This window comes from Stigmatopora argus, chromosome 6, assembly GCF_051989625.1.
Source record: "Stigmatopora argus isolate UIUO_Sarg chromosome 6, RoL_Sarg_1.0, whole genome shotgun sequence".
Taxonomy (NCBI): Eukaryota; Metazoa; Chordata; class Actinopteri; order Syngnathiformes; family Syngnathidae; genus Stigmatopora; species Stigmatopora argus.
The window spans coordinates 19841237-19855282 of NC_135392.1; the positions used below are offsets into that span (position 1 = coordinate 19841237).

At 41.2% G+C, this 14046-nt stretch overlaps 1 protein-coding gene across 10 annotated transcripts in view; it reads left to right on the forward strand.

The window, feature by feature from the left end:
* setd5 (SET domain containing 5) overlaps positions 1 to 14046 on the forward strand; it is a 163461-nt gene that overhangs the window by 96402 nt on the left and 53013 nt on the right. For all 10 annotated transcript variants that reach the window (XR_013300580.1, XR_013300581.1, XM_077602794.1 and 7 more), the window contains 7 exons: positions 210 to 447; positions 581 to 661; positions 771 to 917; positions 990 to 1349; positions 9187 to 9447; positions 9558 to 9675; positions 10604 to 10833. Coding sequence is in view for 8 of the 10 variants with exons in the window: in XM_077602794.1 (XP_077458920.1) it covers positions 210 to 447; positions 581 to 661; positions 771 to 917; positions 990 to 1349; positions 9187 to 9447; positions 9558 to 9675; positions 10604 to 10833 (1435 nt within the window). In the remaining 2 variants the exon portion in view is untranslated. The remainder of the gene's footprint in view (positions 1 to 209; positions 448 to 580; positions 662 to 770; positions 918 to 989; positions 1350 to 9186; positions 9448 to 9557; positions 9676 to 10603; positions 10834 to 14046) is intronic.

The following is a 14046-nucleotide window of genomic DNA, read 5'->3' on the forward strand; positions in this document are numbered from 1 at the left end:
TCAATCTACTAAAAATGAACTAACTGTTGACATTGAGACCAGGTGAGCGCTGATCTTTGATCTTTCCTATTTTGGGACAAAAATCACCTCTGTCTCCCCTGCATTTAGTTGGAGACCATTCTCGCACCTTATCATTGTATTATTTATGAATTTATCTTGGCATATTCTCCAAGTAATATTAGTGTTCTGTTCTCACAACAATCATTCAGTAATTACAAAGTGGACTGCGCTTGCCATAAGGGAAATCAGAATTGCCCCGTACAGAAACACATCATCAGCCCAAGGGAAAGTTTGCCAAACTCCCCTTCAATTCCTCCTCACTCTTTGCTCGGTGCTGAGACACGGCAGAGAAAGGCACGCAGAAAAGAGCTAGAGGTTTATCCAGATGGCAAACAGGTTAAGCACCACCCAGAGGTTAAAGAGCTGCAGGCAAACAGTGATGCCGAGGTATGTTGGTGATATAGATTTGTTTTCTATTTATTTGTTGAAATTGAAGGTTAGACAACATTAAAGCATGCACCTTGTTGGTTCGTCAGACACTAAGCCTATTTTGCATATCTGCTGTCTCTCTTAATATTAGGGACCTCTGGATGAGTTGAAGCTGGAAGAAACCGAGGAAGGAGAGGTGGATGAAAATGGAATTGTCTTAGCCAATAAAAAAGTATGATATTCATGTTTTCATTTTAAAGTATTGTTAACGCCATTTTTGGGGGGATTCAAAACAACAATCACTAATTTTAATCAGTTCAACTTCTTAACTTTGATTTCAGCCATTTAACAATCTGGAAAAGAAGCGCAGAAAAGTAGCAGGAGATGTAAACAAGGATGGCTTAGATACAGAAGAAGGGACAAGAACTATTCCCATATCTCATAACACAGCTGTAGGAGTTAGCACACGGCGAACTTCGTCCATCCCGGTCATTATTAAAAACATTTTAAATTTTGTCTTTTGTATACTCCTTATTCAATTCTGCTTTTATTTTCCATAGGACACATTAGCTATTGAAGAAAACACCTCATTACTATGTCCACCTGCCCCAGTGACCCCTCCTAAACCTGTACGCTCTTCTAAGCCTCGTCCCAAGAGTCGAATGTCTCGATACCGCTCCAACTCAACTCAACGTGCCAGGCGGCAGCGTCAAGCACTTGCCCACCAGGCTGCTGCTGCATCAGCAGCTCCTTCAGCTGAGCAAAGTGCTAGTCTTGAAGAGGAGGCTTCTCTTGGCCCATTTGGTTCTGTGCTGGGCCAAATGGAGAGTGCACTGATGACTGGTCATACCTTAGATGGAGATGGCCACACCCTCAACTGCATGAACAGAGGCCACTTGCGTTACCTCAAGACAAAGAAGGTTAGTCTTAAAAATAATTCACTGTAGTTTGCTGTCAACAGCATTATCATTCAGTCCATTTGTATATATTCACACAGAACGCTGGTGAAAATCTCTCTCAATAGCAACGTGATGAGATTTTCTATAAAATGAGTATATTCACACCTATAAAGCGCAGTCTTATTTGCGGGCATATTTTCCGTTTTTTGTCAATACATTGGGCGCTTCCTCGGAAAAGGCGATAGCATGACACTAGGCTAGCGTATGTTACGCTAGCCGCTAGTGTACCTATGTTATGCTATCCATTAGCGTACCCATGTTATGCTAGCCGCTAGCGTATGTTATGCTAGCTGCTAGCGTATGTTGGCCATCCGTTAAATTGTGTTCAATCCATGGCTTTAGTCCATTTTCCAAGCGTTCACACCCGCATTCTGTTGTCATTCACGTCGGGTTAAAAGTGCTGCAAGCACACGGAAGTCAGATGCCTTGCCACTCCCCGGGATGTTTTGAATAGATTTACCGTAATGCTTGGAATGCGCGGGGAGGCTATTTTTAGGGTGAACGTCCGCTGGGTTGATAGCAATAAGTAGCGTGCCGGCAAGAAATAAAACCAGTCACTCAAGCGGTCCAAGGCCATACAAAAATGTAATTTAGTGCACAGACAAGGCGCACCGACTGATTTGGCGCATCGACCATTTTAGAGAAAAAAATTGTCTTTTAAGTGTGGCCTCTAGGTGTGAAAATATGCGCCTTATAAGCCGGTGTGTCTTCTATATGCATCAATATTGAGCCGCAACTACGGTAACCAGCCCCCGATTCCATTTCCCCCGTAGAAGTAGTAGTGCACGGTGCATGCTGGGATATATATTCTGTATTTTCACGTCTATAAGGGGCACTAAAAGTCTAAAATTGTCTCCAAAATAAACAGGGGGCCTTATAATGCGGAGTGCCGTGTGTATGGTTCAAAGCCTGACTGAGAGCACTTCTTGCTGACACGCTTCTTGTATAGAGAGAAGGCGGACGTGGGTGGGGTCAGGCTTGCGGAGGGTGTGTGTGTGAGAAGAGGCTACAGGCACGCCCCTACCTGGTACCCGTATATGGTGTGGGCTTGTGCTTTATTGCAAAACAATTTCGGTTTAGTTTCTAAGGCCCCCCCGAAAATGAATAATACAATAGACACGCTTACGAAGCTCAGTTCAAACTTCAAGCCATCAATTATGCAGGGGAACATGGGAATAGAGCAGCCGCGAGGGAATTCAACATCAACAAATCTATGGTTCGCAAATGGAGAAAGCAGGAGAACGAGCTTGGCCAAGTCAAGAAGAAGAAGCTGAGTTGATTTGCGACTCCAAGCGTGCCCATCTCACAGCAGCGATGAAAAACCAAGTCACGAAAATGAACTCTGAGCTTGCCGTCATTCTCGGAGGCTTAACTAAAGAACCCCAACCGCTGGACATAGGCATCAACCGGGCATTCAAAGCAAAGTTGTGAGTGGCATGGGAACAATGGATGAAAGGTGGCGAACACAGCTTTACGAAGGGTGGCAGGCAGCGCCGGGCTAGTTACGCCACTATTTGCGAATGGATTGCGGCCGCTTGGACTAACGTGTCTGCTTGCGCTGTTGTTCGAGCTTTTGCCAAAGCCGGCATCATTTCTGTCGAGCCACATGGCAATGTGAGTGACTCTGACAACGAAGAGAGGGAACACGGCGTTTTTGATCAATCATTTGGACAATTGTTCAATTTGGACACAGAAAATGAGGACTTTGATGGATTTGTGGGTGGTGATTGATCAAAAAACGTGAGTACATTATGTAAAATGGCTAAATAAAGTACAACCGAACTCAGTTTTGCTTCCGTTGCCTTTTTAAAAACACGTTTTTAGCATGTGTACCGTATGTTTAAGCTGGTGTATGTTTTGCCATGCCTGGCTGCGTTTATTAGTGCGGTGCGTCTTGTGTGTGTCAAATACAGAAATAGCACTTGTTACTGAGACTGCGCCTTTAAATGCGGTGCGCCATATAGTCGGGAAAATACGGTAAATCTTTATTTTCCTTGTTGAGCTTCGTAAGCATGTCTATTTGTATTATTCATTTTCGGGCGGCCTTAGAAACCAAACCAAAATTGTTTTGCACACACTATATACGGGTACCTGGTAGGGGCGTGCCTTTAGCGTGTTCTTACATCCCCCCCCCCCTCCGCATGCCTGACCCCACCTACGTCCGCCTTCTCTCTATATAAGATGCGTGTCGGCAAGAAGTGTTCTCAGTCAGGCTTTGGAGCACACATACAGTGCTCCGCATCATAAGGCGCCCAGTCTATTTTGGAGAAAATTTAAGACTTTTTAGTGCGCCTTATGGTCGTGAAAATACGGTAATCATGAATGCTCATGATGTATTTGCAGCGAACTTAGTCATTTTGATAGTAGACGAATATAGAGACATACAGCAGCACGTGTTGCCTTCATTATAAGGCTTTTAATTTTTTTGCGGCTGCAGACGTATTTTCTTTTTTTTCCATCTAATAAGGCTCTTTCAACATTTTCTGTTTCCGACCGACCCCTGCTTTAGTGTATCAATATGCTGCATTTTCAGTTTTCTTTATCTTTTAACATTAAAGTGTATTGCACTGTCCCTATTTTTGGAAACTTGTGCATAGATTAATTTTCCACAGGTATTCTTTTAATTGATTTTCCCTTTGGATCGTCTTCATTTGCAGGGTGACAAATTCAAGTGTGTGAAGTTTTTTGACACTCTGTTACGATCGCGCTGCGTCGTCGTGGCGCGATCGGGAATATATTAGGACCCAGCCGCGGGAAACAGGAGGTGAATCGAGGCAGTTAGCTTCAAACGACATCCTTTAATAAATCAACAGGGATCTACAAATCAACAATGGCTTAGAAACAAAACGGCAGCATGCTGTGCGCATGCAGGAACAGAAGCAACGATCCGACACTGGTACTATGACTCATTGATCTTTAAATACAAAAACAGGAAGCAATCAGCAGATTGACCGCAGCTGCTCTCTGATGGCACGTCAGGAGGGACAAACCGGCCGCTCCTGACACAGGCTTAAATCTAACAGACATTTATTAACTCATTAACTGTCATTGGCTGTGATAGATGACAAATCCATTTTAATGACTCATTTACATTGTCGTGATTAATTGAATTAAATGCCATTATTGTAAATGGTTAGCAACCTATGGAGTTTGAGTGCAAGTGCAAGATAAGAAATTGTTCTGCTGGATGTCCGGGATGAGTTCCCTACCTCATTTCAGTTTCAGTTTTGTACGTTTCAGTTTCAGTGTTGTAAGTGGTAATATGCCGAAGTTAATGTGTGAACATTCTTAAAATAGAAGTGTTACACCAACACCATTTTTTGGCTCCCAATTTCAATACCCGCCTGTGTTGGGTTGTGTGTGTAACGCAACACGACAGCCTCAGTAACAAGGCCCAAGGACAATAGCACTTATAATTTTCACCACGACTTTTCTCATTTTATGTAGGAGGGGGAAATTGAAAAGGTTGTACGAAAACGTGGCATGAGTCACTTTTCAAGCACCATAGGTCTCGGAAAAGATCAACCTATATGCAGTGCCTTGTGAAAGTATTCGCCCCCTTGAACTTTTCAGCCTTTTGCCACATTTCAGGCTTCAAACAAAGATATTCATTTTCTGAACCGCTTCATCCTAATTAGGGTCACCGGCGGTGCTGGAGCCTATCCCAGGTGACTTTGGGCCTGAGGTGGGGGACACCCTGAATCGGTGGCCAGCCGATCGCAGGGCATAAGGAGACGGACAACCATGCACACTCACACCCATACCTAGGGGCAATTTAGAGTGTCCAATCAGCCTACCATGCCTGTTTGTGGAAAGTGGGAGGAAACTAGAGCACCTGGAAAAAACCCACACAGATCTGGGGAGAACATGCAAACTCCACACAGATGGACCGATCTGGATTTGAACCCAGAACTTCAGAGCTGTGAGGCCGACGTGCTATATAAAGTTAAAAAAAAATCTGTCAACAATGAACAACTAGGACCCAATCGTTAAGTGGAACGAAATTTAATGGTTATTTTAAACTTTTTCAACAAATGAAAAACTAAAAAGTGGGGCATGCAATATTATTTGGCCCCTTTACTTTCAGCGCAGCAAACTCGTTCCAGGGGTTCAGTGAGGTTGAATGATCCAATGTTGACTGATGATGATAAATAGAATCCATCTGTGTGTAATCATGTCTCCATATAAATGCATCAGCTCTGTGATAGTCTCAGGGTTCACACCAGGTGGGTCTGAGATACTGTTCTGGAGAAATTTAAAGCCGGATTTTGATTCAAAAAATATTCCCCAAGCTTTAAACATCTCAAGGAGCACTGGGCAATCAATCGTATTGAAATGGAAGTATCAGACCACTGCAAATCTACCAAGACCTGGCCGTTACTCTAAACTTTCACCTCGAACATGGAGAAGACTGATTAGAGATGCAGCCAAGAGGCCCATGATCACTCTGGATGAACAGCAGACATCTACACGTGAGGTGGGCGAGTCTGTCCATAGGACAACAATCATACACATTGAATGGGTTTCTGTGCGGAGACTCGCATCTGGAGGAGGACTTCCTAAGCCGGGTGGACGTGGAAATTCTGGGAACACGGCATACTCACAGTGTGCTCGCCGCCAACCTTATGTGAAAGATGGTGATGATTTGTTTTTCTTGGCTTCACATGCAACTCCCTGGTGTACTTAATTTTCATGAGTTTTAATATGTATTTGTGTTGAATTTTATTTCCTCATCGCAATTGAAGTTAACGTTTGCATGACCGTAACTTCCGAGGTGACCCGACACCTCCCGTTCTTGTTAAAAAAAATAGAGAAAAGAGCAATCTTGTCAGAAATACCTCTCGCCTCATCTAAATTAGGTTGGAATAATAATAAAACAACTTAGTAGTATTTTTTTCTTCGATCTACAACACGTACTGTGTTTTCTCATATATACGCCGTATTTGTCGCTCAAAAATTTGATGACTGAATCAAGGGTACGGCTTATATGTGCACAAATTAGACTTGACATGCACGAAACTGCAAGGTGACGAAATGCCATATGGTCATTTATTTGAAAATAGAGTAAAGATAAACAGATAAAAAGCTAAACAAAATTCATTCTGATGTATATGAGTAAAATATAAAAAAAGGTATATTGCATAAAACTTGAAAAAACTCACTTGTGCCTGCCATTGCTCACTCAGGGCACCGCCAAATTACCGTAGTTAAACGTGCTCTGACTGGCCAGACGCGAGTAGCCTTGCTACATGTGTTCATAGTGTTTACCATGTCAGCACATCCCAATAATTTTTAAGTCTGATCGAAGGTCTTGCGGTCGATCATTAAAATATCAGCCTTGATACCTGCATAATGTGTATCTCATGCTATTATTGCATTCACAGACTTGTTGAAAACTAGACTGCTACGGACACACTTCGTGGTTGTACTGCTCACGTGACTTCCTTTTTGAATTTGTCTAAGTGCAGGCAACACCCTTTCGGAATGTGCAATCCTGCAGACGATCCTTTCGATTCATACAGTATCTCAGAAATACCACGTGGGATGATTTTTCTTAAGATTTTTCATTCAAAGTAACACATTTGTACTCCCTATTAAAACCATGAACATGGAGGTGAATATTGTGAATCAGGGGGCGTCTTATACTACAGAAATGGTAAAATTCAATGATATTAAGGCAATTTTAAGGGTGCGGCTTATACACAGAGGCGGCTAATATGCGAGAAAATAGGGTAGTTGTCGTATGAATGAGTGTGTTCATGTGTTGGGTGTGTTGACAGACTGGGTGAACTTCCCAAGGAACTGAGTGGATTCTATTTACGGTGTGATTGGTTTGGAGTCTTCGGGATCTGGCAATCCTGAGGTGCAGCGTGCGTTCCATTGGCTCAAGATCTCCATACTTGATTGTCGATGATGCCTTGTGTGCGTGAGGTTTAAGACATTAATATTTATTTCTCTGATGGACCGGCACCAAGTGGTTTATGGACCGGTGGTTGGGGATCACCGATCTTCCGGGCTTGACTCTTCCATCTTGCAAAAAAATTCAATCACCTTTAGCATTTTTTTTACTTTCCATGCTTCTTATTTGTGCTATTCTCCTTTCAACTTCTTCTGCTTCTTATTTGGCGACCATCTGCGGAAAGGTGACCAGTGCTCTTTTTTTGGGAGGGTGTTTATAACTACCACTCATTTTGGGGAAAATGACCGGTGGTTGTAAATTACATATCATAGTGTACATATTGCGCCATATGAGTGTGTTTTTCCCCTTACACAAGCATACTGATGCCTGCATTTGACTGCTGTATCAGGGCCCCTCTGGTACTAGTATTTGTATCACTGGAACACAAAAATCTGTAATTTTTAGAGCTCATCTTGTTTACCAATGGCAGCCTAAAATTACGAACATTCGAGTTACGAACAACGGTACATACGAACATGTCTGCGCATAGGATTTTTTGTTTTTTTTGTTTTCCTTTTTGTTTGTTTGTTTTCCTTTTTTTTTCCCCCAAGATGGTGCCATCACGCGGAAGCCAGTGACAGTAGCTCTGTATATTCTTATGTTTTTCGTGTTTTACAGCCCTTCTATCTTTTTTTAAATTACATTTTAATATTTGTTAATACATTCCTCTTTACTTTACTTTGTACTTTATACTTTAATGTTTTTACAACTTTCTTTGTTCTGTGAGCCTGGCTTCTTTCGGCTACTTCTTGTAGTGCTTCTTTCCGCCGCTAATACCGACGCATGGCGCTGTGAGAGCTCACCCAGCATCCACCTTCCTCTGCCCAGTTCGTTGCAGTGCGTAAACGTATCTCCAGTGCGCAAAGAACATTTTTATCATTAAATATCTCGTGCATCCATTATTCAATATGGTTGGTGAAAAGCGAAAGGCTTCTAGTGAGGGTGGTAGTGCAAGGAAGAGGCAAGCCATTTCATTTGAAACGAAAGTCTTTATAATAAAGAAGCTTGATGCGGGTGAGAAAATGGTGAGTGTTGCACGGGCATACAACTTGAATCGTTCGACCGTCGGTAGTTTGTATACAGTACTGTATGTATTCTCTCCATTTTATTAAATGTTTTTTTCAGTACAAACCAATGCAGGTTACTTATACAAGCCTTAAACATACAAATGCACGTATATAAACCTTCAATATACTTATATAGGCCTTAAACATAAATTATAATACAAAATATAGCACTGATACAACTTACGAACAAATTCAACTAATGAACAATCGCTCGGAACCTAACTCGTTCGTAAGTAGGGGAGCGTCTGTATTGACAAAAGAACTATATATCCCAGCAGTCACTGTGCAGTACTTTTTCTACGGGGAAAATAGTAGAGTCGGGGGCTGCTTGCCGAAGTTGTGAGAGCTGTAGAGGATGGTGTACCCTATCGACTGATTTATTTTATTTTATCATGATAACAATTTTAGTATTGGTCCATATATAAAGCGCACTGGATTATAAGGCGCCCTGTCTATTTTGGAGGAAATTTAAGACTTTTAAGTGCGCCTTATAGTCGTGAAAATACGGTATATCTTTTTAGAATGCCAATTTGAAAGGTTTTGAGAAATTTCAGACTCAAAGGAAACTGATGTTTCAAGATAACAGTACGTTTATCAATTGCTACACTGTAATGACATTTCCCTTCCTGCTGCAATTAGTTAGTGAATGCGTCATTTGGATCCTTTTTTATTTTTCTATTTTGTTTTAAAGCGTTTTGACATAAAGGTATACTTATATTGTATGTAGCAAACACATTCACAATAAAGCATTAATAAAAGCCTCTTCTTTCAGTACCTAGTTTCTGAGTGGCTGCATGAAAAGATGCCTGGAGTAGAGAAGGTTCAACAAGAGCTGCTTGTTGAGCGGCCACTACGGATAACCACCGATCCAACGGTGCTGGCCGCCACCCTTAACATGTTACCAGGCCTTTCACACTCAACTGTTATCTGCACGACGCCCAGACACTATGTCCGCTTTGGCTCTCCTTTTACTCCTGAGAAACGCCGGCCACGACCACTTCAGATGGATGGCACATATGGCTGCTTTAAAAAGGTAAAGTCGAGCTCTGCCCAAGATTGTTAAATATTGAATATTACACACACTCACCAATTTATCATATTAATATTATAATTTATGATGATCATTCTTATACTTAAATACAGAGATGGATAAAGCAGGTGGAGGATGAAAGTTGTTCAGCCAGTGTGGCGGATGGCACAGAGTCTACTTCCTCTCAGCAAAGCACGAGCAGCAGATCCACCCCCAATCCCTTGTTTAGTGGTATACATTTTTAATTTACCATTTTTTCACACTTATAGGGCGCACTTAAAAGTCTAAAAGTTTCTCTAAAATAGACGAGGCACCCAATCAGTCGGTGCACCTTGTTTATGCACAAAATTCAAAATTTTGTATGACCCTGACCGTATGACTGACTGGTTTCATTTCTTGCTGACATGCTACTTGCGATCAACCCAGTGGATGTTCACCCTATAAATACCCTCCAGTGTATTCCAAGCATTATGGTAAATCCATTCAAAACATCCCAGACGAGCGGCAAGGCAGTTGACTTCCGTGTGCTCGTAGTGCTTTTAACCCTCCATTCAAAGACGGCAGCGTCGCACAAGTTATGTTACAATTTGGAATGGATTGTCGATGTCTGGGCCAAAGTGCCGGTGATCACTGTAGTCTGAGCTTTCGTCAAAGTTGGAATCACTATTACGAAACCCCATGGCAACAACCCTGACCTTGACAATGAGATGGAACCCAGCATTGTTGGCGAACTCACCCACTTGGCTGAACTCTGTATGTCGGATACAGAAGATGAGGATTTGGGCAGATTTGTAGATGTTTGAATCTTTGACTTCTATTTTAACGAGTACACATTACGCCAATATAGCAAGATTAAACTCAGTTTTGTGCCTGTTGCCTTTTCAAAACATACGCTAACATGCATGCTAAAGTGTGTGTCATGCTAGCACAACCATAGCAGCGCGTCCTTTGAAACAACGCGCCTTTTCTATTGACAAAAAAACGAAAATAAAACCGCAACTGAGATGGCGCCCTTTCAGGCGGTGCGTCCTATAGGTGTGAAAATGCGGTACTATTATCAATGACTGATATAACATCAAGTTCTGTTCATTTCTCAAATGGTGTGTCTGAGACGAATTATCTACACGTGCTTTACCTGTCCTTTATATTTTAATTACAGAATTGAATGCACCTTTCAAGAAGCGCCATTTCAAGTATATGACAGAAAAAATATTTAGATCTTCTGACCATTTACTTCGCCGATTGTCACCCATCACGCCACCCCTTACTGAGGACCCCTTACTTCCACTGCTCCACAATCCTTGTAGCTCTGTGCTATCGAATGGGCTTGCATACTCACCAGTGCCCTCACTGCTGTTCAGCCGCTGTAATACACCACTGCAATTTGAAGTAAGATTACACTTAAACATTGTACTCACATACATGAACTCGCCATTTTAAATAAAAGAAGGTAAAGGGATTCTTCTCTTTATACAGAGCTTGGGACAGACATTTAAGCTTGTTATGTACGACCGTATGGTAGCCTTCTGCAAAATGCAGTCTTTGTTTAAAACTTCAAACATGAAATGTCACTGGTTTGGAGTATTTGTAAACAAAACAAAAATATAAAACTATGTTTCTACTGAATGAAAAGCTTACAGTTAGCGCAAATGAATGCTTTTGATGGGCTTTGTTAGCATTGTGTTTTGACATTAATGTAATCGTGCAATAGCTCTGATGACAGAGAACAAAATTACGTTAGGTTTTTCACCTCCTTTCGTATTCAACGCCAAAATACCTTTTAACTGACTTGTTATGCACTGATTTAAAAAGAATATAATTTATAAATGAACATTTCTTGAATTTAAATTTGTGGTTTTGACACTGTTTCCCAACCAATGTGCCACGCCACACTGATGTGCCGTGAGCAATGGTCAGTTTGCCACGGGAAATTGCAAGAAGTCATACATGGTAATATTCAGAGAGAAAAATTCATATGAATATAATGAGATTAAAATTGAAATATTACAAGGTTAAAATCAAAATAGAATGAACCTTAAATTACAGTTTATACTATTACAAGATGCAAATTGCGGATCAGTCATTTGTTACTAATTTTTCTCTAACCTGAACTGGAAGTTGTTTGGTTTCTAGGCCATTAACTTTTGCCGGCGTAAAGTCTGTTTGAGCAAATTGTTTTTTGTGTGTTTTTAGGAAATTTAAGTAATATTTGGAGAAAAGTCATAAAATTATGCGATTAAAAACATTACATTACTTATTTTTGCATCACCCGAACACGAAGTTGTGGGGTTAGCAGACATCAACTTTTGGTGACATTAGGTCAGTGTGAAAAATTAGATTTTGGAATAATTTTGGAGGTTTATGTGATTCTTGCTGATAAAACTTTGATGAGAATGCCTATTGTTAATATAGTTCACATAGTGCCTTTTCTTCGGATTACATTACAGTAATACGGTGCCCCGACATACGAGCAATTTGAGATACGAGTACAATTTAGAGCAAATATTTATCTTGAGATACGAGACAAATTTTGATGTACGAGCATACAGCGGACGCGAGAGGCTGCTCATAAGAACATGGGGACTGTCTTTCTGGTCGCAACTCCCTCGTGTAATCTCTCTACGAGCACTGGGCAAAGCGTTGCATTTTTTCTGTGTTTTTTTCCCCCTGTTAGTCAATGCGAATGGCGGAGCTTGTTCGCTAATACAAGAGGAGTACTACTTCCCGGGCAAGTTGGCAAGTGGTCGTGATTATCCTATTGTGAGGAAATTGGGGTGCATCATTTTTGGAATATTTTGAAGGAAAGACAAAAGCAACCAACCCACGATAGGTTGCATCTGAAAGTCAGGGTGTAGGCGGGGCAAATAGAGCCAACCCGGGAGAAGAAAGGTATAAAAATTTCAAACTAAATTAGAATAAAGTTTAATGTAAGGTTAGATTAAACTTATTTTTTAGTGTGTCTGCATTATAATCCAAGTTCATTTAAATTAGTTTATGTTATGTTACGAGCGCGTTGCCGTGCAAAAAGTCTCTCTCTCTCACCCCCCCCCCCTCTCTGTCTCTCTCTCCCCCGCATCTCTCTGTCCTTCTCTCCCCCCTCTCTGTCTCTCTCTTTCTCCCCTCTGCGAAATCCGTCTAATTTTAGTACTATTAAACACATTTTAGTACTATTAAAACACTAGTTATTTGTTACTTTGTTAAGAGATGGCGAATTAGAACAAATAAAAATGTTTTTACAATCCAGTATCCTGTTTTTGGTGTTTTTTCAGAGGGTTGGAACGAATTGATTTGTTTTCAGTTCATTTCTATGGGAAACGTTCATTTGAGTTACGAGTAAATCGACATACGAGCTTAGTCCCGGAACTCATTAAGCTCGTATCTCGAGGTGCCACTCTATAAATTATATTTAGATATTAATACATTACAGCTCTACCTACAAGATGCTCGAGATACGAGGAACATTTCGAGCAAATAATTAGCTCTAGATACGAGAAAAATTTCGAGATGCGAGAAAGCCAGGTGGCCATGACATGAGAGGTTGTTTATCATTGTAGCGCACTGTCTTTTTTTGCTGCATCTCTTTCGTGTATAACAGATATCTACGAGCACTAAACGGTTTCTTCACACGAGTTTCTCCTACACATGGACCAGATGACGCACAACGCGCATGCGCGGGCAAAAAGAGGGCTTTCTGGGTAATTAAGTATACTCGTGCACACAACACCGATAGCCAATGGCACCCTTTCTCAGAATAAAACTCCATTGCCCACAATCAATACGTGGGTAGGCTGAGATTTTGCGTTTCCTGTTTTTCCTTCCTTAGCCTGTTAGCTCCCGCGATCGCTCATTCAAGACTACTTCTCGTTGGCAAGTGGTCGTGCGTTATTCTAGTGTGAGGACATTTGTGTGCATCATTTTTCGGAATATTTTGAAGGGAATACAACAGCAAACAGCCCATCGATAGCGAACGTGAGGGTGGAGGAGTGGCAAACAGCTAACCCGGAGAAGAAAGGTAATAAAATATGTTTAATAGAACTAAAATTAGACGCATTTCGCGGAGGATACACAGACGGACATAGAAGCAGGCGGCGGGGTGGGGGGGTGTTTGGGCGGACTTTATCCACGGCAACGCACTCGTAACCGAACAAACAAATTTAAATTAAATTGGATTAATATATACAGACACACTCAAACATACGTTTAATGTAACTTTACACAAAACTGAATTCTAATTTTGTTTTAATTTGTTTTACTATTAAACCACTAGTTATGTGTCACTTTGTTAATAGATGGTGAATCAGAAGAAATAAAACATTTTTTCCAATCCAATATCCTGTTTTTGGTGTTTTTTTCAGAGGATTGGAACAAATTAATTTGTTTTTAGCTCATTTCAATGGGAAACGTTCCTTCGAGTTACGAGAAGATCGACATACGAGCTCAGTCTCGGAACGCATTAAGCTCGTCGTATCTCAAGGTACCACTGTATTTAATAAATAGACTTTTTCATAATTGTACTAGTGTACTTGCATTTTTGTATAGGCGCGAGAACATGTAGTAAGGTAGTAATAAAAGGGGTGATCCTACTTCATAGTGTTTTGATTA